General features: G+C 31.7%; 2 protein-coding genes and 1 long non-coding RNA gene across 6 annotated transcripts; 2 read left to right on the top strand and 1 right to left on the bottom strand.

Moving 5' to 3' along the window:
• Positions 1-1,743: 1,743 nt before the first annotated feature.
• Positions 1,744-13,466, bottom strand: LOC131844993 (uncharacterized). 3 transcript variants are annotated; one of them, XM_059194006.1, is made up of 20 exons: positions 13,339-13,466; positions 12,463-12,596; positions 11,502-11,696; positions 11,172-11,264; positions 10,661-10,759; positions 10,148-10,344; positions 9,720-9,855; positions 9,356-9,438; positions 8,993-9,135; positions 8,528-8,674; positions 8,290-8,408; positions 8,101-8,157; positions 7,299-7,454; positions 6,425-6,562; positions 5,568-5,789; positions 4,223-4,312; positions 3,949-4,080; positions 3,478-3,612; positions 2,468-2,624; positions 1,744-2,304 (listed from the first exon to the last, which is right to left on the bottom strand). In XM_059194006.1, exons 1-20 carry the CDS (start codon positions 13,427-13,429, stop codon positions 2,195-2,197), a joined length of 2,634 nt encoding a protein of 877 aa, XP_059049989.1. In that variant the 5' UTR covers positions 13,430-13,466; the 3' UTR covers positions 1,744-2,194. The 3 variants fall into 3 exon arrangements, with proteins under 3 accessions (XP_059049989.1, XP_059049995.1, XP_059050002.1); XM_059194012.1 differs by having other exon boundaries at positions 9,356-9,408; XM_059194019.1 differs by lacking the exon at positions 10,661-10,759.
• Positions 13,467-14,557: 1,091 nt separating this feature from the next.
• Positions 14,558-17,806, top strand: LOC131845159 (uncharacterized). Its single transcript, XR_009357624.1, has 3 exons — positions 14,558-14,682; positions 17,180-17,247; positions 17,381-17,806. It is a non-coding gene; the product is annotated as an uncharacterized LOC131845159 (long non-coding RNA).
• A 1,460-nt stretch (positions 17,807-19,266) lies between these two features.
• On the top strand, positions 19,267-21,370 carry LOC131845121 (SUMO-conjugating enzyme UBC9-A). Of its 2 annotated transcripts, XM_059194162.1 has the most exons (5): positions 19,267-19,365; positions 19,446-19,523; positions 19,606-19,689; positions 19,927-20,189; positions 20,600-21,370. In XM_059194162.1, the coding sequence occupies exons 2-5, from the start codon at positions 19,458-19,460 to the stop codon at positions 20,664-20,666; spliced, it is 480 nt and encodes a 159-aa protein (XP_059050145.1). In that variant the 5' UTR covers positions 19,267-19,365; positions 19,446-19,457; the 3' UTR covers positions 20,667-21,370. The 2 variants fall into 2 exon arrangements, with proteins under 2 accessions (XP_059050145.1, XP_059050152.1); XM_059194169.1 differs by having other exon boundaries at positions 19,280-19,523.
• The last annotated feature ends 655 nt before the right edge of the window (positions 21,371-22,025 follow it).

Below are 22,025 nucleotides of genomic sequence, written 5' to 3'. Positions count from 1 at the left end.
TAATGCTTGCTTGCTAAATGTAAATCTCGAGATAACTGTGGCAGCTCATTCAATTCCTCATGCCGTATGTACAGTACTTTACCATGTGCAGCAAGAGATAATGCTTTGTAAAATAAAGTATTACAATTGGAAATTGGATCATCTAACAAAAAATATATATTAACATTTTTTGATTCCATTGTATCATTATATTATCAAGGATATATAAACAGCTCTTCTGAAACTTTCAATATTATATTAATATTCACAGGATTGTAGCATTTTATGCAAGGCTAAATTATTATATGGAAAAAATATGTTTACTATTATGTATATCGCATAGTACAGTTCACAACACTATAGATATGAACATCCCAAGTACAATAACTGTGTAGACAAAAAGTTTAAAATAAAACTATATATGCCGCGATAAAAGAACTTACATTTATTCTTTCAAATACAGATTTAAAAAGAAGGGTGTGTGGAAGCAGTGAATTTCTATGGACGGAAGCCAACTAAGTATTATCAACTTGAGATTGACAAGTAACAAGTGTCAACGTCAAATAAATGTCAACCAGGTTTCCTAGGGCTGTATGGGCTTAGACTCTTTGCCTTTCCTGTTTTTTTTACCTTTATTTATCATAAAGGTAAAAAAAAACAGGTTCCCTAGGAAGAAATCTACAGATAAAAAGATGACGGAAAAGCGAGATGAGCTCTTCGCTGTGATGGATTTCGTAGTCTTGAATAGGGTGCTCGTTGTATAGAGAAATTTGGCGGTTGGGGTGTATGTATTCCGATGTCTCGGGGTTCTTTTATACGGCTAGTTGTTCCGTCAGGGGACTTTCTTCAGAAACTATGAAGACTCTCAAAATGTACAATGCAGAAGGCATTGTACATTATGTAATTAATTCGAGACAAAATAAAGTATATAAGAAAATTAAAAACATCAAAGACATGGCTATCTGGGCAGTTTCCTTTGACTTTCTGTTAAAGATTAAACAAATAAAAAAAATTGTTTCTTAAAATGTCAAGTACAAAAAAAATTTTGTAACCTGTTCCGCTACATAATACTCTAAAAAGTAGTAATCTTAAAATATTTAATACCTTCGAAGTGTACATCCGTAGAACTTAGTATAGAATCAATTCACAGACTATTAAATTTGATGCATATGAAGAATTTACTGGCGTATATTAAGGTTGATTTTGAGAATTGTTCTAAATAAACTAATTATATTGACCAAATAAATTTATTGTTGCCAAGAAAATAAATGCCAGAAAGCAATATTTTATGTTTATAATAAAATTGCTCGCTTTTTACACACATTGGTTTCGTCATTTTACAATACATATACTGTACATACTTAAAACTAGTGATATTTTGCTACTATTAATATTACTAAAACACTAGTTCACAAACTGTTTCTCAAAGGTAGATCAAATAATTGATCAGCCTTTAAGAACATGATTACATTTTACTCAAACATATAACTTGTACAATACTAACAAATCGAAATTGACCTTCAACACTATATACACGTTTACATGAATATTCTATTAATTAAATACACTTCGATATTCTATGACTTGATATTAAATTATTCGTTTTTATTATTATTATTTATTAATTTGAGTGCAATATAACAAGTCAGAATTAGAAATCAGGCAATACCTTAAAAAATAGGTAGTTTTGCAAAAATAATACCTTTTTAGCAATACTATAATTTAAACACGATTGATAGCCAATTCTGTTGCATGTAAATCAATGTGTATTATAATTATCCATACATACATATGTATTTATTTAAGGTATTATGTAATAGAAAAGCAATAATTCAGTATTAGTGAAATTTCTTAGATCATTTTTTACATTGCAATGTTAAGAATTAGTATAATATATTTACATGCTTTTCATGTTTGGCATCTGTTGGCTAGTCCATTAGTTTGCAATACTAAATATTATTTCATATAATATACATAAATGCAAAACTAAATTGCAGGTATACTCCGCTCGTTGCAAAATTATGTATGTAATAACAGACAACTAGACAGAAAACTGCTAAAAATTTGATATTTTTGGAGTCAAAATTAATTTAATAATTACAGCAGTTTTATAAAATATACAGTAAACATTCGTAAATTGTTTTATTGACCCGCAATATGTAAAGCACAGAGTCGATCTTTCAATATTATATTCTAAACTATCATAATTATTTTTTCACTCTTGCACCTTGCTGGCTTCTGTAATAGACTCATATTGTTCTTTGTCCAACTCAGTCATTGTTAATGTTCCATCGGGCAGCATGAGAACTACTCGTCGTGTGCCTCCTGTATAAATATCATTATTTAATATTGTTACATAATACATTATGTACTTTTTATAAAATTGAAATAACCTGAATACTGACAAAATAATCTGCTCGTAGTTTTTAACAGATTGGAGGAAAGTGTACAAAGAGATAAATGAATAATAAAAAAAAATATAGTTAACCTGGCGACGGGAGGTCAGCCTGCAGTAGCTGCGCGATGACTTGCGTGGCATCCTCGCCGGGCTCGCCCTCCACTTGCACGGCGACTTGCTGCAGCGCGGGTGCCGCTTCGCCAGGCATCAGCTGCGCCAGCTGCGACGGGTCGATTGCCAACACGTCCTGTGGCATAATATTTCGATAGAAAATCATTCTGACACCATACCTTAAAAGTGACATATCAGTATAATATCAATAACAGTGATAAATATTGGGTGGTTGAAGTTTTCCAAGTTAGACACCTGTTCTGTGTCATAAGAAAAGAGTCATAAGCTTCAATACAACACAGTTAAGTAGCTACACTAATATTATATAGAGGTAAAAATTGTGGTTTATAAGATATAATAAGTTTCTGGAACAATTTCAAATATGATTTCATCATTAGAACGCTGCATTATCTCATAAGTAACAATTCATTACTGGAAAAAATAGGAATCCCTACTAAATCTTCTATAATGCAAGGCACTTTGGTTTGCATTAATAACAAAATTGCCTTAACATGTATTGTATTGTGTGCACTGAGGAAATGTCTACCTATGCAAAGCCGGGTCGCTAGTTTATTGTAATTGTGGATTTTGTATGTGCATGGATGACCAAATTTTGTTATATATGTAGTTCTTGACTAATCAACACTATTAAAACTTTAAATTTTACACTTTGTTTAAGGAGATGTATCTATAAGAAATTTTTAGTTTTTCCATTTGCTATTGTATTTATTTTACATTTTGTATTACATTTATTTCGAACAAAACATAGTCATTTGTTTAAACTCTATCATTGAGTAATAAATGATGACCATATTAAAACAAATGTTTTAATTACAGAATCGCAGAAAGAAATGAAAGTAGGCATATCATTTTAGGTTTCAAACAAACACAGTTTTTAAAGTTTGAGGATCTAAACTAAAAGTAAATAGAATTAGTAAACTAAATTGTGTAAGCTTTAATTTACTAATTCTTTTATTAATACTACTGACCTGTCCGTCATCTCTCGTAACATACATAACTCCGTCGCCGTCTGTCTCCACAGCGCCCTCGACGCCTTCTACCGCCCCTTCGACACCCTCTGCTGCCACTAGTAGCGTTTGTCCGGCTTCATTTTCTCCAGCCACCTAATGAGTTTATTTTATGATTCGTATACACATATTTTTTTATATTCTTTGATCTTTGCTATTCTGAGCATTATGTCCTGATAAACTTATAGTATGTTTAGTAATTTTGACTTGTAACAGGAAATAAAATTTGTTCTATGCCGAAATAATCTTGGTCTCTTTCTTTTAAAAAAATATAATTGCATAAGCATACCTATATAATGCCAGCTCTGATAACCAATAAATATAATTGGAAATTGGATTTAATAAAACAAAGTAAAGTTCAGACGACTACTGATTGACTGATGACATATTCACATCATCAGTCTACCTTTTTTTTATTTGAAAATAACTTACTTGATATAGAACCCCATCTTCTCCGCGGATCATAATAGGAGGGTGACCCGTGTGTAAGAGGCTTACTTCTTCACCATCATCAGTACCTTCTAGAAGTTGCTTTACTGTACTTGCTTCTACTTTAACTTCAGTCTAAAAAAAAAAATTTTATAAAGAACCTAAATTATATAATCTAATACATCCTCAAATGTATGTAAGTATATGCCTGATGTGATTGGTTCGGGAAAAACTATCATTTAGGTTAAAATGATAAATAAATATTTCTACAACTTACGCCATCTTCGTCTGTTAACACAGGTAACGAGGGCTGGGCTCCGTCACCTTGTACAAGCATTCCAGTGGTCCCGCCGGGAGACATTTCCACCTACAAAAAACATTATTGACATAGTATACACTTCCTTACAGTTTGAAACTTGTTAGGTCATTTTGTAATTTCCTGTTGCTGATGTTGGTGCTAAACAGAAACCACTAGTCTTTGTAGTAGTTACTTTTTGAATATAACTTTATAAAAAGATTTTAACATAAATTTTATATATCAGAAAGTATCAGTATTCAGATTTTGTATCTATATTCAGAATGAGAAAAAAATATGAATACATTATTGAAAGATAAATTATTGATTTCCTATATTTTGTATATACTAAAATGTTTCTGGTTTAAATAATAATACATTACACAAGTACATCTTAATTGTTTGCAGATCAATCTTTAAGTCTTCAAATAGAAACACCTATTTGAAGGCGGGCGACAATTGTTAGTAATATGGACTAATAACACCAATGCTAGCAAAAAAAAGCATGCTAGGTTGACCTCCATGTGGTTCTTCATGGAAACCATCATGACAAATTCATGACGAATGAACCGATATAAATGAAATTTGGTATACAGATACTTTAGACCCTAAAAAGGATATAGGCCACTACTTAATGCCAAAAAAGGGTTGTAAAGGGGGGTCGAAAGGGGAGACAAATGGTTGTATGGAAGTGTCGTTAAGCTTATCCTTGAAACTTACTTTTTAGGTAGTTGACTAAATATAAAATAAAAAGGGGATAAAAGATTGTATGAATATTCGGACGAATTCTACGGCGCAGCTAGTCCATAAAAAATAGGTGTGTAGGGCGCGTCGTCGCGGGTGTTACCTTCATGAGCATAGCGCCGGAATGTTCGGGCGGCGGCGTGGATGGCGTGATAGGTGTGCGGGGCGCGTCGTCGCGGGTGTTACCTTCATGAGCATAGCGCCGGAATGTTCGGGCGGCGGCGTGGATGGCGTGATAGGTGTGCGGGGCGCGTCGTCGCGGGTGTTACCTTCATGAGCATAGCGCCGGAATGTTCGGGCGGCGGCGTCGTCGCGGCGTCGTCGCGGGTGTTACCTTCATGAGCATAGCGCCGGAATGTTCGGGCGGCGGCGTGGATGGCGTGATAGGTGTGCGGGGCGCGTCGTCGCGGGTGTTACCTTCATGAGCATAGCGCCGGAATGTTCGGGCGGCGGCGTGGATGGCGTGATAGGTGTGCGGGGCGCGTCGTCGCGGGTGTTACCTTCATGAGCATAGCGCCGGAATGTTCGGGCGGCGGCGTGGATGGCGTGATAGGTGTGCGGGGCGCGTCGTCGCGGGTGTTACCTTCATGAGCATAGCGCCGGAATGTTCGGGCGGCGGCGTGGGCGGCGGCGAGGGCGTGGGCGGCGTGGGTGGCGGCGTGGGCTCGCCCTCTGCGCGCGCCAGGCGGCGGCCGGTGAGCGGACACAGCGACAGCGGCCGCTCGGGGCTCGGCGGCGGCAGCGGGCCCGGCGACCGCGGGAACGGGTCCTCGATGCCGTCCGACGTGTCCGACGAGCCCTCCCACTGCGCAAACACACACTCCATCGTACACGATACTTTGATATTGGTTAAATGCAAAGGCAAAGCTAAACCAGGAGTAACAAAAAAAACAGGATTGTTAGTAATGTTGACTAATAATATATGTTTTACTCGAGGCCAAGAAATCAAACAACACCGAATTGGATAGTAAACAAAGATATATTCGGGTGTAAATCGAACTCAATAATTACAAAATTCCGTACAGTGGTCATAATCAAAGAAAACGAAACTATAGCGCGTTGTACATTTCACCTGGCGCCACATAGTATAAATATTGAGAACTTTAATTGATATTGGTCGAACATATATATAATAAAACTGTATTTATTCACAATGTTGAAAATTACTGTAATTTTTCAATATTCTGTAATTAGTATAAATAGTAACTTTTAATATGTATTTACTTTGAAATGTTGCCTAACATTTATTATTATTTAAATAATAATATGTGAGCCATTACAAATTAGTGCAAAGTAAAATATAACACATAATCGGGATTAGGTTCTCCATGTACTATAAATGTATATTATGTATAAAAGTATGTGATAGCGGCATTGAATCGAAGGAAATATTAGAATCGTCAATTATAATACATTAGTTTCAATAAGAAGAAATCAAACCTGGTCGAAGTCGAAAGTAATAGGAACGGGAGCTTTTTCGCGAATGCGTACGACATTCCCGGCGGCTGTAGAGACTGCGGAGTAGGAGCCGCGACCGCGACCACGCGCCGACGCACCGCGCCGCAGTAGACTATCCCCCTGAGTTACAAGACATTTATTAACCACTTATGCGAGGGTTTTTCTGTGAAATGAGGTCAAAAAAAGCAATTTTTTATTAAATTATAATATTGATAAAGTATAAATCATAATAAAAACATAAAAATAAAAGAAAATCGGTACTTAAAAAAAACAAATTTGTGTGATAAATCTTAAAACAAGGTGTCAAACATAAACCCATGTTGCAGTCAGGGCAATACTACCGACTTTCATGCCACTAGCGCACGCACTGAACTCGAACTAGCACCCAATAAATATACACTAAGTTCTTTGAAATACAAACGAGCGAGAAGGTATCGCTCCAGATAAAAATATAAACATAATATTTATAAGTGGCGAGAGGTACTCGGAAAAAAGGAAATCGGAACACATTTGATGTGTTCACAGACACAAATGAATTGCCTCTCTATTGCACATACTGTGTGGAAGCAATACAGTATTCTGAAAATGCTATGCAAATTTCGACAGCCTAATATATTATTTTCGGACTAAAATGGTTATTAGGGGTACTTAAATAATGTAATATTCAATTATAGGAACACTAACATACACTCAGTTAATTTTTGGTTAACAAATATAGATCTAATATAAAATTATTATTATTGTAAATAGATAAAATTAATTTCGGTTGAGACATTAGGTCATAAAATAAGTGATTATTTTTTATATAAGACGAAAACACTTTTATCTACTATTATTTAACTTTATAGGGACTAACCTGTGCAAGTTTCTTGTTTAATATAGTTACAGGCGATTTTCCCTCATTATGACCAGATGGTCGCTGTATTGTACGTTGTATGATTTTTTGGCCAGAGGGCGTAGTTATAGTTCTCTCAGTCACCTGTGGACCACTTGATGCAAATGTCTTCTTAATCTGTAATAAAGTGTACATAGGTATATAATATGATAAAAAATAAAATTATGAAATAGGATACATTGATTAATAAGAAAATTTAATGTGAGAATTTTACAAATTTGTTCTTGTATTAAATGCAGGAAAAGATTATTTGTTATGTTTCTTACAAATAACGTTTTAATGAGCCAACTACTAAACACCGTTTGTAACAGTACTATGTTACAAACGGTGTTTACTAGTATACTCTGCTCGGTTTTGTGATAAAGTAGGCTCAAGATCAAGGCATGCCAGTTATGACTGTAAGTCTAAAATGTGATATGAACCTAAATTTATTTAACAAATGCCAATCGTACAACTTAGCTCACAATTGCTGCTCTCAAACGATCCACACAATATCGCAAATATATAAATTTTTATGTATTACTATTACAACATCATTATATAATTAAGGGAAAATGCATCCATCATATACGTCAGGTATAGGTGTTCCATGTATATGGTAATAGTTATAGTGTGTTACGTAAATATCTAGTTCAAGATTATACAATAGCATTCAATACATTTATTTCAGACCTTTATGAGTGACCTTTCAAAAATATACTATAGTTGTAGTATAACAATAGTTACGAATAAAAAATGAGTACAACGATATTTTATATTTTACCTGTGTAGAAAGTGGTGTTCGTACTGGTGATGATTTTTTTACTTCCTCTGCCTTTTTCTGTTATTAATAAGTTATAATTTTATAAATAATGCAAAATACATATTCGAAATTTTCATATGTATTATGAAATAATAATTCAAATAGAAGTAACTTTTATAAAAAATGTGAAAAAATTCTTAGAAATTGTACCTGTTTTGCAGCTAATATTTGTTTTCTGATCACATCTTGATCTATATTGAGTCCAGGTCCTAATTTTCCAGGGGAATCAATTTTCATAATACCTGAACTCTTTGACATTATGTAAACACCTATAACAATAAATTAAAATACATCATAAAAATATATAAAATAATGGTCTATGTCTAATAGATCACAATTTATATCTAAGGAAAAATAACAAATTATTATAGACTCAGATATTACACACCTGTAGTGAGATTCGGCATGTGTTTAGGATCAACTTTGATGACACCCTTAATGTTTGGCATTCCCTTTCCGCTAAGACCCAGAGACTTCACTAGTTCTGGATCTAGTGCTGATTTTGGGGATGACTGCCCATTCATTACTTTTTTCTCTGTTGAAATATGCACACACATACATTTTTACATTCATATTTTACTTATACATGTTATATGCATATATATCTTTGAATATAAAAAAATATATTAGCAGAGATTATTTGCAAGCCTAATCATGTAGAATAATGTGTATGGACGTTTTTCTTTTCAAGTTAATCTAATATGTCATATAATTGAATAGTATATAAAATATACATTTTAAGAAAGACAGTGTAGTTGACTTTTGTCTAAATAGTAACTGTAATGCCATGTGGTAGTCACCGAGCTAAGCTGGATTTCTAATTGCTCCATTATATTTGTGTTTCATTAATTACCTTTGAGAAGATCAGAATCTGAGTAATCATCATCTTCGCTAGATATTTCCTTCTTGACTTTCTTGATTGCAGGTTCGTCTTCAGCACCACACCATGCTTTTACTTGATCGAGTGCTCGTGCTTTACTTGTACGTTGGAGACGCCTACAATCGAGATTTACATTATTTATGTATATATCTTATTAAACACTTTTGTATAGTCTTTTTTTTTTAGTCTACCACTAATTCAGAAAGCAAACTCATACCATGAAGAACGAGCATCACCAACCAACTTGCGTGTTTCTCTTTAGGATAACTGTTGTTCAATTTTACATTTTTAAGATTTTGTGAAAATAAAATCAAATTGTAATAAAACTTCACTTACCCAGTAGGGGTCAATGCGGGACTATCCGTTTTCTTCACAACCTGCTTTACAATCTGTGGCAAAGGTGCATTGATTTGTTTTACCTAAATAAGTAATTCAATGTAAGTAATTTAAACCAATAGAATAGATAATAACAATAGTATCAGTAGTATTAACACCTGAATTACATTTCTATATATATTCTTATTCTATATATATTCCTATAGCTTATTCATTATTATATTTAGTTGAATAGCAACTAAATATAATAATGAATAAGCTAGAGAAGGATATTCTGACATATTTATGGTATGATATCATACAGTTTTTGAATAGAGGTAGGATAACAGAAAACTCTCGCTTTTACAATGTAAGTATTGTTAACCTGCACTGGATGTTGCTGCTGTTGCTGTGCCCTCAGAGCTTTGAGCTCCTTCTGGCGTGCTAGTTGCTTCTCAAATGCTTCTAAAAGATGTTTACATGTTTCCATATTTTCTACGGGTTCCCATGTGTTTTGTTCACTGCATAAGAAACAAAAGTATATTATATGAATGAAACGAAGCAGAACAATCATACTCATGAATAATAAAAATAATTGCATTGTTTTAGGAATTGAACCCTACCATCTGAAATAAAGCAATGTTTTGCTAAACTACAGAAGTCTAAATATAGTAATAGACTATATGTATACTGTATAATTGTATACAGCAAACAAGCATGTCTCATGTTTCCCCATTTCAAGACCAGACAATATTTATAACTAAAGTTATAAATATTATGAGATAAATGTAAAAATAATAGAAAGTAACTAACTGTGGATATCCTTCCCATTTCAGCAGGTACTCATACTGTTTTCGACGCGGGTTAAACCTCTTGGCCAGTATTTTTTCTACAACAAATTCGCCGGCTTCTGAAGGATCGCCGCCTTCTCGTTCAGTGCGACGTGCTATACGCTCCTCGGGAGGAACACGTTCTTGAGCATTTCGTACCGATTCCTTATCCATCAATTCCTACAAAATAAAATACAAGTTTATTCATATTTGTGCATTGTATGTTCACGGTTATTTACTATTTGAAATATCAAAAGTAGTTTGTTGATAATGACCAAATGGAAATATCCGATTTTGAGGCACATATAAATTAAAGTAATCTTGCCAACTTATGAATTATATTGTACAATGTATGTCGTAAACAAAAACATGTAGCATGAAGTTTTATTTTCCTTTTAAAGATTTCAAGGTGCTATTAAAATAGGTAAATAGTTCCTACCATTTCTTTTAATTTGTCAAGAAAGATTTTAAAAATATATTAATAGTATTGGTATACCTTAGATTTAGCAATATTTTGGCTAACAGGTGTTTTGTTTATAACAACTTTCTGTGTTTTGACCACATCATCACTTTCCTCACCCCCTTCAGAATCCTCCTACAACGAAATATTAAAAATAGTATAGTATATCTGCTACTACATTACCCAACTGATCCATAAGAGATTGCTTTTGTGAGAAAATCATCAATTTAGAGCACAGAATTTATTCTTTATTATGTATATATGAGTATACATTTGTATGTACATATATGTATGTATGAGTATCCATTTTTGTAACATTATTATTCAAATATGCCACCATTATTATATTATATTTTATATAATAAATTTATGTCAGTTTGAAGGCCTATTTGTTACTTTGTACCAAGGCTGACAGCTCTCCTGATGATAATTGATAACAATCACCTGTACATTACATTATGGTCACAGTACCCCTCCTAAGTTTATTAATTTTAATAAAATAATCTATTTCCTTATAAATATTTTAGTAAATCAGATTTCAACTTACAATTTTGACATTCTTCCTAGGTCTTCCACGCTTTTTAACTTCTGATGTTGGCACTTGTACTGGTACTAATTGATCATCAGTCTTGACTTCCATCTGAATGAGACAATAATAATATATGTGAATACATTTGACAACAATTACAGATAAAAAAAATTGTTCATTATCATAAAATAAAAAAAAGCATTATTACTTATTCATTTAAAACATACCAATTTAGAACTTTTATCCTTTTCAACATTATAGTTTCTTGTATAATGTGTAGTCACTCAGACCAAAATTCAACACTAAATACATAATTACTAGTTTAGAAATAAAGAAAAAAATACTTACAACTTTAGCATGTGCAAATTTAGAGAGAGACTGCACATTGGCTCCAGCAGTAATCCAAGCAGTCCGTTGTGCTTCAGCCATACGACACCATTGCTGGTATAGTTTCCAACTGTTGTCAGCATTTATGACAGAGCTGTCTCTAGCCGAGGAACACTTCCACAGTAGAAATGCCCACACTTGCGCTTTACTTTCATTCTGTAGAATAAATGCTAAATAAATGTCTAGACTTGAAATAATGATGTAAATAAAAAGCGATATAAACATAACAAATAATCAATGCATGCTTGTGTAAATTTGTGCTGATTGTTAATTTATAATAAAGTTTAAAAGGGTTCTCCAAAAAAACAAAAATTTATTCAATGTAGATCTGACTAACTCTCAATGATTTTGAATACACAATGTTTTTATTTTCATTATATGTTACTTTATACAAATGAGTTAGGATAGAACAGCAAACTCTTTTGTCTAACAGAAACACAAGAATTATTATATATTTTTGAATATGAATCTAGGAATGCATATTTATATTTATTGTAATCATTAGGAATAATAAATTATAACAGTTTATATAATTACTTAAGTGCTAGCTATTTAAAATTCTTATTATATACTGTTTTAAGTTTGATGCGGTCATTATTTATAAGTATAATTAACTCCTTAGTTTAAAGTTTACCCTTGATCATGGCCGTTGAAACACTGCTGAAATATCGAGAACTCAACAAAAATAAAATGTGGTAAGATCCCATGATTTACTAATTATACTTATAAAATTCTTAATGTGGAGACCTATTGAAAACAGAAAAATTATTAATTCCTTCATAATGAAAAAAACCCGAATTAATAATAATGTCTAGTAAAAAATTAATTAGCATAATTAACATGAACTTACTATCTAGGATTAAGCAGGTAAAAATGGTGTTAAGGGGGCGATAATGTATGAGGAATACAAGAAAAATCTTACACTATCTCTAACTGGTGATTTTCCTGTACAATTGTTATCACTTTTATGTTCTTTGAATTCTTCTATAAAATGAAACGCAGAATGACACTGACCACACACCAACACATCCATAGTAGCCATCTGTTCATGAGCCTCTGAAAATAAATTTGAAGATAATAATCGGTGACACAGGATGGTGTTTGAAATTCACATGGATAGAAGAGTTATATACTCTACAACATTTTTTGTTTTTTTATTATACCTTTAAAACAGAGATCAACTACTAAAAATATTTATTATCAATATATAATTTCATAAGTTAATATTTCTATATTATTTTACTTTACATCATTAAACTTAAGATTGTCTGCCGTCAGTAATACTAATATATAATAATGTATATTTTAGTGAAAGAAATTGAAACATTCAACAGATTAATCACAATATTCAATACAATTATTTCTTTTTAATGCAGTACCATTAAAAGTAGTAAAATCAATCAACACTAAACTATCTATGGATAGATTATGGCTAGTAACCTCTTTGTTAACTATATTTCTAAGTTCTATTGGAAAGGTACTTTCCAATATGTATATGTAACTTTCAGCATCTCTACATATGCATACTGCATATGTAGAGATGCTGAAAGTTACATATACAGCTAGTATATTACAGTATTATAATGCATAGTCCATATGTATTTGAGATAATATGAGTATATACTCTATATATTGATGAATTAGCTTAAATACATATGAAATATGCCATTTAATCATAGTGTTGTCTGTCTCTTCTCGATAGGGAGTAATGGTAGGACAAAATACTGACTTTTTAATTTATAATAATAATTTAATTATATTTTATTTCTAAAATAATCATATTGTGAATTTAGATTACCTTTTAGTGCCGCTGGGTTTTTAGTGAGCTCTTCAGGATTTCCTGCAGGCACTTCTTCAGTAGATTGCGACTCCTCTTCGACAGAAGCCATGTTTACACTTGCAACTCCTAAGATTTTAGGAGAAATAAGTCGTAAATAAGCGATATTAACAACATAATAAGACAGATTTTCCAAAAAGTCTAATCCTAACCTTCAATTAAACCGGCGTCTTCTCGCTCCCGCCAACGCCAACTCACATAAATTTTACTGATTAGTCAACGTGAAAGGTAAATAAAATTAATATTTTCAAACTAGTCCACTGCATTGTTAAAGCTTCGGCTACTAAACATTTATTTAAGGAAATGTACTTTTTTAATTATTATAATGACACGCCGAGAATTGTTTTATTATACACAAATGCTACAAGAGGTTCAAATTTAAATTATTCACGAATTATGACTATTTCAAGAAAATACTAGTACCAATGAGCAGACATTTATATAGCATTTCACAGATATTGTATCGTTTATTAAAAATACATAAAACATATCTTTTTCAGTATTTGACACTTACCAAAACAATAACTTTTTTCTCAACAAAAAATATAAATTACAGAAGTGAGAACGTAACGCAACTCAAAACGACAATCAGTCCAAGAATCAAATATTTTATGGGCAAAAAATCGGCGTCACCGACTCCTTATTACTGCACCCCGACGTACGCCGACATTCTATGTTTTCTTTGTTTCATTTAACCAAAACTACCAATAACGGCCACGGATTTGGTTCCACAGAATATGCTTAACCAATCACATAAAACTAAAAAACAAACATATCGTAACACACTTGCTATCTCATATTTAGCGTCATTTTATACCGACAAGATTTTTATACCGTCATGTTATGTCGACAAGCCAATTATTTCGTTATATCTACCTAAAGGAATAAAAAAATATAAAAGATATAACTTTTTATAAGACTAGTTGGATTCGTTAAAATATATTCAATCATATTCACAAGAACATTACTTAAATTAGGCATATTTTTTGTTCTCTATTAGATAGTAGATATAAGTAATAGGCAAATAAGGTATAGGTCTGAGTGTCTGAGCAAATACTATATCAGAATACAAGGGCTTAACAAAAACTTTTGAAAATCGTAGCGTAAATAGCTCGTTAAATATTATTGAACTAGATTAATTAATAATAAAAATAAATTTGACATCTGTCAAAATTTCATTGACTGACTTATTTATATATTTAATCGGATCTTAATGAACATACCTACAATCTACATGCCCGACAACCAGCAGGCATAACCTACTGAAGAGGAATAACGGACAAAATTGGATTAGTAAATATAGCAGTATGTATGATGAGTAAATATTCAAGACTATATTATTTGCCTTTAGAAGGAACGAACAATTTACATCAGCTATCTTACGAAACTTTATGTATACACAAAATTCAATCCAGTTAAAGTAACTCACAAATTAACATAACAAAACCTTCGATAGCCGATAAGATCAAAGCGCACATTGCATTTGTTTCAAAAAGACAACCACAAACTCTGCGATTGCCAATCGTGAGAATGAGAATGTAGAGTCAATGTGACTTTAGGCGCGTGCAGCCTAAGTGTTATTGATTGCCTTAATGCTTAAATTTTGACGAGAAAATTTCTCTAAATTGGAGAAGGAAATTATTAGTAATGTGGACTGTTGACCCCATCGCTAGCATGTCAGGCTGATCCCATATCAGGTTGACCTCCACGCGGTTCCCCCTAAAAACCATCATTATAAATTACTAGTGGATTTGTCACGATGGGCTAACTGACCTGACCTGACATCTTATCATCCTACACTGGTGGGCACCAGTAAGCAAACAGACGGGGAAAGCAATCCATTATAATCTATGAAAAATATTAAGTACACAATGCCTGTGTACCTACGTATGGTAATGTTACAGACGCTACCTACACCTGTACCTACTTGGATTTTTTAGACAAAAATCTACTTAGATTATTTTATGAATAATAATAATCTTTATCTTTACTTAGTATAAAAAAGTCGCCGTCGTCAATATTTTTTAAATTACGCAAGGGATTTTAATGCGGTTTTCAATAATAGATCGTGATTTAAAACATTCCTCGTTTATAAGTATAATATATTGAGTATTATAGTATATATAGACGAATCGCTAGTATAATTTAAATGTAACAGTAGATAATAAATTAAATACATAAACCTAATCGATTAAATCAGAGTAGTTTCTTGTAATGGCTGTCATTCATTACATTTCTCATTCTCGCGCGATTAGGAGTGTGCGCGTTTTAGCGCGGGAAAGCCAGTTCGCACAAACGTAAGTGATTGTTTCTATGTTCGTTTCATTCTTTCCCACGTTGTTGCGCGTATGTCATTTGTTGCCCTTCAATTTTTTATATTTCATTCTCTTTTAAAAAATAGTTTTATATGCAACAGAAATTATTAGTTTGATGTAATAAGATTATTCACAACATTTGAAATTTAATATGTTTTTACTTATCTATTTTTTAAATATAAATTGATCCCATTACCATTAATTAACAAACGATAAATTCTAACAATAAACAATAAAAAAAAGTAGGTTAATAATAAAACACAATTTCACAGGTTATTCCAAATTTGTCCAGTAATGCATTTTAGTAGGTAGTAGTGGTATATTTTATCCACAATTTGTCCCATACAGCCTAATGCATTTTAGTAGGTCCGTCTAGGATTTATAACAAATTTTTTTATTTATTAAAATTTTACGGCTCTGGATATAAGTCCTTTTTAGCCCAACTCCAAATTAATAAAAGCAGTGTTGCTAGTGTATTTTTCATGGCATCTTTTAAAGCATTTTTTTTTCTTCAATAATGAATATCGAATGGCGTCGCCGTCCACAGGTGGAAATACCGAATAATATGATTCAAACACATAAATATATACATAATATAGATATAGGCATACATACAACATAAAAAATCGATAGAAACAATCACAATCATGAATATATGTAAGTAAAGCTGTGTTCTAAACCGTTAGGCATAGGCTAGGCTACCATAGAGGCATATTAACATATAGGTATATATATATACTTGCAGAGATATTTATCGATAACCTTACCCTTTGAATCTACGTTAATACCCCTAATTTAGTCTCCTTTATCCCGGCATGACTAAGAGGGTCACAATCGCCGGGTGGCTAGGTTACAAGCCTCTTAGGGCGGGTTACTTAAAACTAACTTAAGCTAGGGACTGTTACAAGATAAAGATATTCATAATAATATTAACTTGTAGACTGGTATTTTTGAGTTTTTTTTTTTAGTTTTATAGTAATAGAGATTAAAAAACAGGTTATAGGTTATGGTACTTCACTCTACAGTTTGTTTTTTAATCTCGGCTACAAAATTGATAGATGCAAAATTAATATTTTCAAATAATGTTACCAGCTGGGACAGTGCTGTACCTGCAATACGAAGTAATAATACGTAGTTTTTTTTACTTTATACAAAGTTTTCTACCTAGTTTTCAAAACATAGTTTCTTTGTATTAAACCACACAAAAATATTATTGGGATTTCCGTACACGAAATTCAAATGCACGGTAGTGATGTCGATAGTTTATTTTCGGAATCCAAAGTCAAAAATTTATGTCAAAAAAAAACAATTTCCTATGAAATTTTATTTATAACATTCCAGTAACTGTCTACTACTATTTATGTAGTGTACAATAACATTTCTACAGAATAATGTAATTATTTATCAGGTGATTTATTTAGATGCCTAAAAATATGACGCCTAATTTTTATAGCCTAGCAAATAAGAATGTATTTGTTTATTTGTAGTAAACAATAACAAATAAAATTATGTCAAGATGCCAGGACTGACATCTACACAAGTAGTTGTCTGGATGGTAAGTTAGCAGAATCTCTTAAGGTGGTCAATAACATAAGGAATTTGTGTGGGTTTGGAAACCAGCATCAAACTATAGTAATGAATATAGCCTATAGCCATTGCGAACATTAAAATTGCCAATCTCATTTCAGTTCATGAAATCTGTTGCAGCAGGAGATATGTAGCCCTTTGGATATGTTCAATGTGTCGGAGAATCACAGTGTGACCACTATGCAACCTATATAAGAATGTGTAGAAGCAGGAATATTCATCTTTCACACTTTACACTCAATTTAAAAACAACAATACTTACTCTCACACAGACTAACTATTGTTTTACTTACTTGAAAGTGCAAATAAAAAATACAATTATTAAGTATTATTTAAAAAAATAGACAGGACAAGACCTTCACATGTGCAAAAAGTGATACAATAAGCATGCTCTCTCGCATTATCACATACAGCAACTATGGAATAAACATATGTTTATAGGGAATTTGGTTAGTGTTTGTATGAATACATCAGACCTATGTTATTTAATCGAAGAATTACTTTGGTATTTCTTTGATTAGGTAATAGATGCAATTAGAAGAAAAAAAAACAATCTACATTTACCCTAATATTAAAATGGAAAGTAATATTTTTAGGCCAAAACTTGGAACCAGTATACCCATTTAAATAATTATATTAATATTGTAAAGATATAGTAATATATATCCATGTGCAATATAAAATATATATTAACCTGACTTATCTGTTTCATTTTGTCTGTCTACTGTTTTTTTTATTTGATTGTCTTCAATCCCTTTTTTGTATAAGGAAGGTATGACTCCTCTCTTCAGCCTGTGTCGATTTAACTTTAAGCCTGTAGTATAAAATAACGAAATTATCAAACTGTATTGCCGTTATTCTATTGTATTATCTATTAATTCTATGTAAAAGTTCATAGTGTCAGTATAATTCTACTTAAGTATTAAGTTTTTATTTAGTAAAATTGTTATTTAAAGCTAAAAGAGTCTATCTTTATTTACATTGTATAAGAAATAAGGTATAACTTATTTTAAGAACGAATTTATAATACGTATTCATTAACCTGACTGAAATCCTTCAATAATATAATCCTCAGATTTAAAATGATCTGAACAAAGTCTTGAGTGTTTACTGGCTTTAAAGTTTTTACGACACACAGCGATTTCCCATTTCTTTCGGACTTCAGTATCACGAGGGAATAAATGGATACCTACATTTTTGCATGCAATTGCACAACAACGATGCATAATTACTTTACAATTTAAATATTTAAAAGTTTTAAATATGTTTTAACAACTTTATTTTCTACGTCCGTCAGCCACTATTGACAGCGTAAGTTTGTTTACGTTATAATACAAAGACGCCATCTTTTAATCCAAGTTATCCAATAATTTGTATTCTATTTTAATAATGGCAACTCGTCAACTTTTACAAAAAACAAAAAATACTGTTTTCTAATTTTAATTGCGAATTTTACAGCAATTTCCCCATTTTTCGATTTGCATTTGTTTTTTGTACGATCATTAACGTGGTTACTATTTCAGATGCAATAACTATTTCGTCCTATATTTTAGTGAAAGATCCGCAGCGCATACTTCATTTTCGTTCAGTTACGTTGTAAGAGAGTTTGAATAAATTGGAGAAAATACGACAATGTACGAGGATAGAAAGTCAAGTTATGCAAATATATTAAATTTTTGACTGATTCAGTCGTACGAGGCTAAATGTTTTAAAGTTGGCAACCCTGTCTGATATCTACTAGTGTTGTAACAATATTTATAAAAATCGATTATTAATTTATTTTTATAATATTATAATCGATTATAATAGATCCATTAATCTCCGAGTGGTTTCATTAAGCTCATCACTTGTTTTTAATTTTTTCTTGTAGATATGATTAGTTAAAAAAATATGTGAAAAACTCGATCATTATTTCATAGATTTTTGGGAAATTTAAAAACTCATAAATATCTACGTATCAAAATAGATTTTTATAATCGATTTTTTCGTTACATCCCTAAGACATACTGCCATACATCCTGAGACAGACGCTTTAATTACGTTGTGTTAAATAAATTTCTATAATATTTGCTTACGATAACTATAAGTTCGTAATAATAACTTCCTATTTTTAATATAAATTTTAATTAGGTATACAAAAATTAAAAATATTACTTGCTATTTTAGGAAGGACAGAAAATGTCTGGCATTGCAAGTGCACGTTTAGCAGAAGAAAGGAAAGCTTGGCGGAAGGATCATCCCTTTGTAAGTACATATTTAATACCTATTGTGATTGTTGTACCCAAGATGCAACTGCCTCACCTTACAATATGTACTTCTTTTTTAGGGTTTTGTAGCTAGACCAATGAAGAATCCAGATGGCTCTTTGAATCTTATGACTTGGGAGTGTGCTATTCCCGGAAAAAAAGGGGTTAGTATTTTATAAGTATATTCTATTAAATTTTAGTTTTATTAAGTACTAAAAAGACTAATTCTCGAGTATATGTATTGCTTTTTAAAGAGTTACATGTTATTCAAATTTAGTTTTACTTCTTTCCATTTGATTTTTCTGTAGTTGAAATATTTGTAAAATCACTTTTATTGATTTTATAGATTCATGCAAGTTAATGACTGGTTTGTTTTACTAAATATGTAACCTGTTTTACAGACACCTTGGGAAGGCGGTCTATATAAATTACGGATGATCTTTAAAGATGATTATCCTTCAAGTCCACCAAAATGCAAATTTGAGCCACCATTATTCCACCCAAATGTCTATCCATCAGGAACAGTATGCTTGTCACTTCTAGATGAGGAGAAAGATTGGCGCCCTGCCATCACAATTAAACAGATCCTCCTTGGTATCCAAGACCTACTCAATGAACCAAATGTCAAAGATCCTGCACAAGCTGAGGCATATACAATTTACTGGTATGTATTGTTACAACTTCAATGAGATATACGGGCAATTTCTATATTTATTTATGAACATTAAAAAGTAAAAAACTATAGTAAAACATATACTCCTATCTTCTTTCTTAATATTGTTAGTATTAATTTTGTTTTAGCCCTGGCTTTCGAAATAGATAAACCCGTGCTATGAAAGCTTATTTCATTCAACATACTATAAACATTTAAAATATACAAGTGAAAATCAGTGGTAGTTTGTATTCACACATGTTAAATATGTAATACTGAACAACACAAGAAGTATCTGGCCACTTTTTCTTTACCATTGATCAGTAGAATATGGAAAAGTTCATGACTATTCAAAAGTGTTTATATTAAATTAATTTGAAGAAGATTGTTACTATTTCTATTAATTATTTTTTGTTTTATAGTCAAAATAGGTTAGAATATGATAAAAGAGTTCGAGCACAGGCACGCGCAATGGCTGCCACTGAATGAATCTTGCAGAAACATCAGGAGGAATATTGGCCGTGGTGCTGTCATGGTCATCTCGCTAAGTGGCAGGAGACTAACAAAACTGAACTTCATAATAGCCACTGGATGTTTAATTGGCTATTTATATGTTCATTATAAAAAAATAAATGGAATATTTATTACATTGTCAAGATATACTGTGAATCTCTGGAGATTATTGACATTGCTCTTTCAATCATAGCTTTGTTCTGAAAAAGTATGCACAATCTTAGTTTTTATAATTATGATGATACCTATGTAACCTTGCTTGCTGTATTGAAAAGTACCAACTATAATTAATTCAAATATGGAATATATTACAAATACCGTGAAAATCAGTGTTCTACTATTCTGGTTACATTTAATACAGAATGCAATATAAGTAAATAAATAATGTTAATATTTATTTAAGTAAGTATGATTTATTTTTCTCACTTGTACAATCATATTACTATAATTATTTTCTTTGATATATATCATATACTATTAAGCACCTGAATTATGAAATAGATTAATTTTCAAGTGGGCATATTACAACATTGTCTACTAATCTCCTGTCACAAAGTTTCATACTTTAGAAAGAGTCATTGTACCCTTGAATTATGTGTGTCCTAAACTGTGGTAGGGATACAGTAATTCATTAATACTTATTTCTATGTAATAAAGTATTCTAATTACAATGTCTGTCTAAACACCATTCACACAGCTTTGAATCTAGAATTAAAGATTAGAAGTAAGTCTCCTGAGGTGTTTATTATTTATTTCTACTATGACAGCATTTGTGATACAGTATTGGTATTGTTCCAAAAAAATTAATAATAATCTGTAGTTAACTATTCCTCTTGTTATAAACATTAAAGTCATGGTGAGAATCTGCTATTATTTTAACTATTTTTGTATGTTTATGTTAGTTTTATGGAACAATAAATCTAGAAAATTATATATTGTGTATTCTTGTTCTTTTCATTAAAACCAAAACTAAACAAAGTTTTTTCAATAGCCCAGAAGAACAATGGCTCAGTAAGAGATGTTTTAACTTTTTAAATTCAGAGCGTGCGACATAGTGTCTTAACTAATGAGAATCATTCTTACACGTGACATACTTAATTTTTAAATAAATGTTTTTACATTAGTGTCAATAATAATTCAGTCCTTAATAACTACAATTATGTAACTTAGGAGGTCCACTCATTTTTTTAAGATCAGCCAACGGTTCATTTGACTTTAAAATCTATCAGGACTACAGTATAGTTATCGTGGTGATACCACTAAAGCGGCAATATAGATTAGTATTTTTTTATATACTTGGAAAAGGCAGTTATCCAAGCCATGCTTTTCGTCTGT

The sequence above is a fragment of the Achroia grisella genome, unplaced genomic scaffold (assembly GCF_030625045.1).
Source record: "Achroia grisella isolate CSIRO2021 unplaced genomic scaffold, CSIRO_AGI_Agris_v1 utg109, whole genome shotgun sequence".
NCBI classification, from domain to species: Eukaryota; Metazoa; Arthropoda; class Insecta; order Lepidoptera; family Pyralidae; genus Achroia; species Achroia grisella.
Note: the sequence above shows the minus strand (reverse complement) of the source record. Positions and strands in the feature narration are given on the sequence as shown.

Excerpts from the sequence above, each read along its gene's own strand:
- LOC131844993 (XM_059194006.1), bottom strand. The coding sequence starts at position 13,429 with ATGGCTTCTGTCGAAGAGGAGTCGCAATCTACTGAAGAAGTGCCTGCA. Across the intron at positions 9,856-10,147 it reads AAATGGGAAGGATATCCACA|TGAACAAAACACATGGGAAC; the intron begins GTTAGTTACTTT and ends TTTCTTATGCAG. Across the intron at positions 8,409-8,527 it reads CATGCCGAATCTCACTACAG|GTGTTTACATAATGTCAAAG; the intron begins GTGTGTAATATC and ends TTATTGTTATAG.
- LOC131845121 (XM_059194162.1), top strand. The coding sequence starts at position 19,458 with ATGTCTGGCATTGCAAGTGCACGTTTAGCAGAAGAAAGGAAAGCTTGG. Across the intron at positions 19,524-19,605 it reads GGCGGAAGGATCATCCCTTT|GGTTTTGTAGCTAGACCAAT; the intron begins GTAAGTACATAT and ends CTTCTTTTTTAG. Across the intron at positions 20,190-20,599 it reads GAGGCATATACAATTTACTG|TCAAAATAGGTTAGAATATG; the intron begins GTATGTATTGTT and ends TTTGTTTTATAG.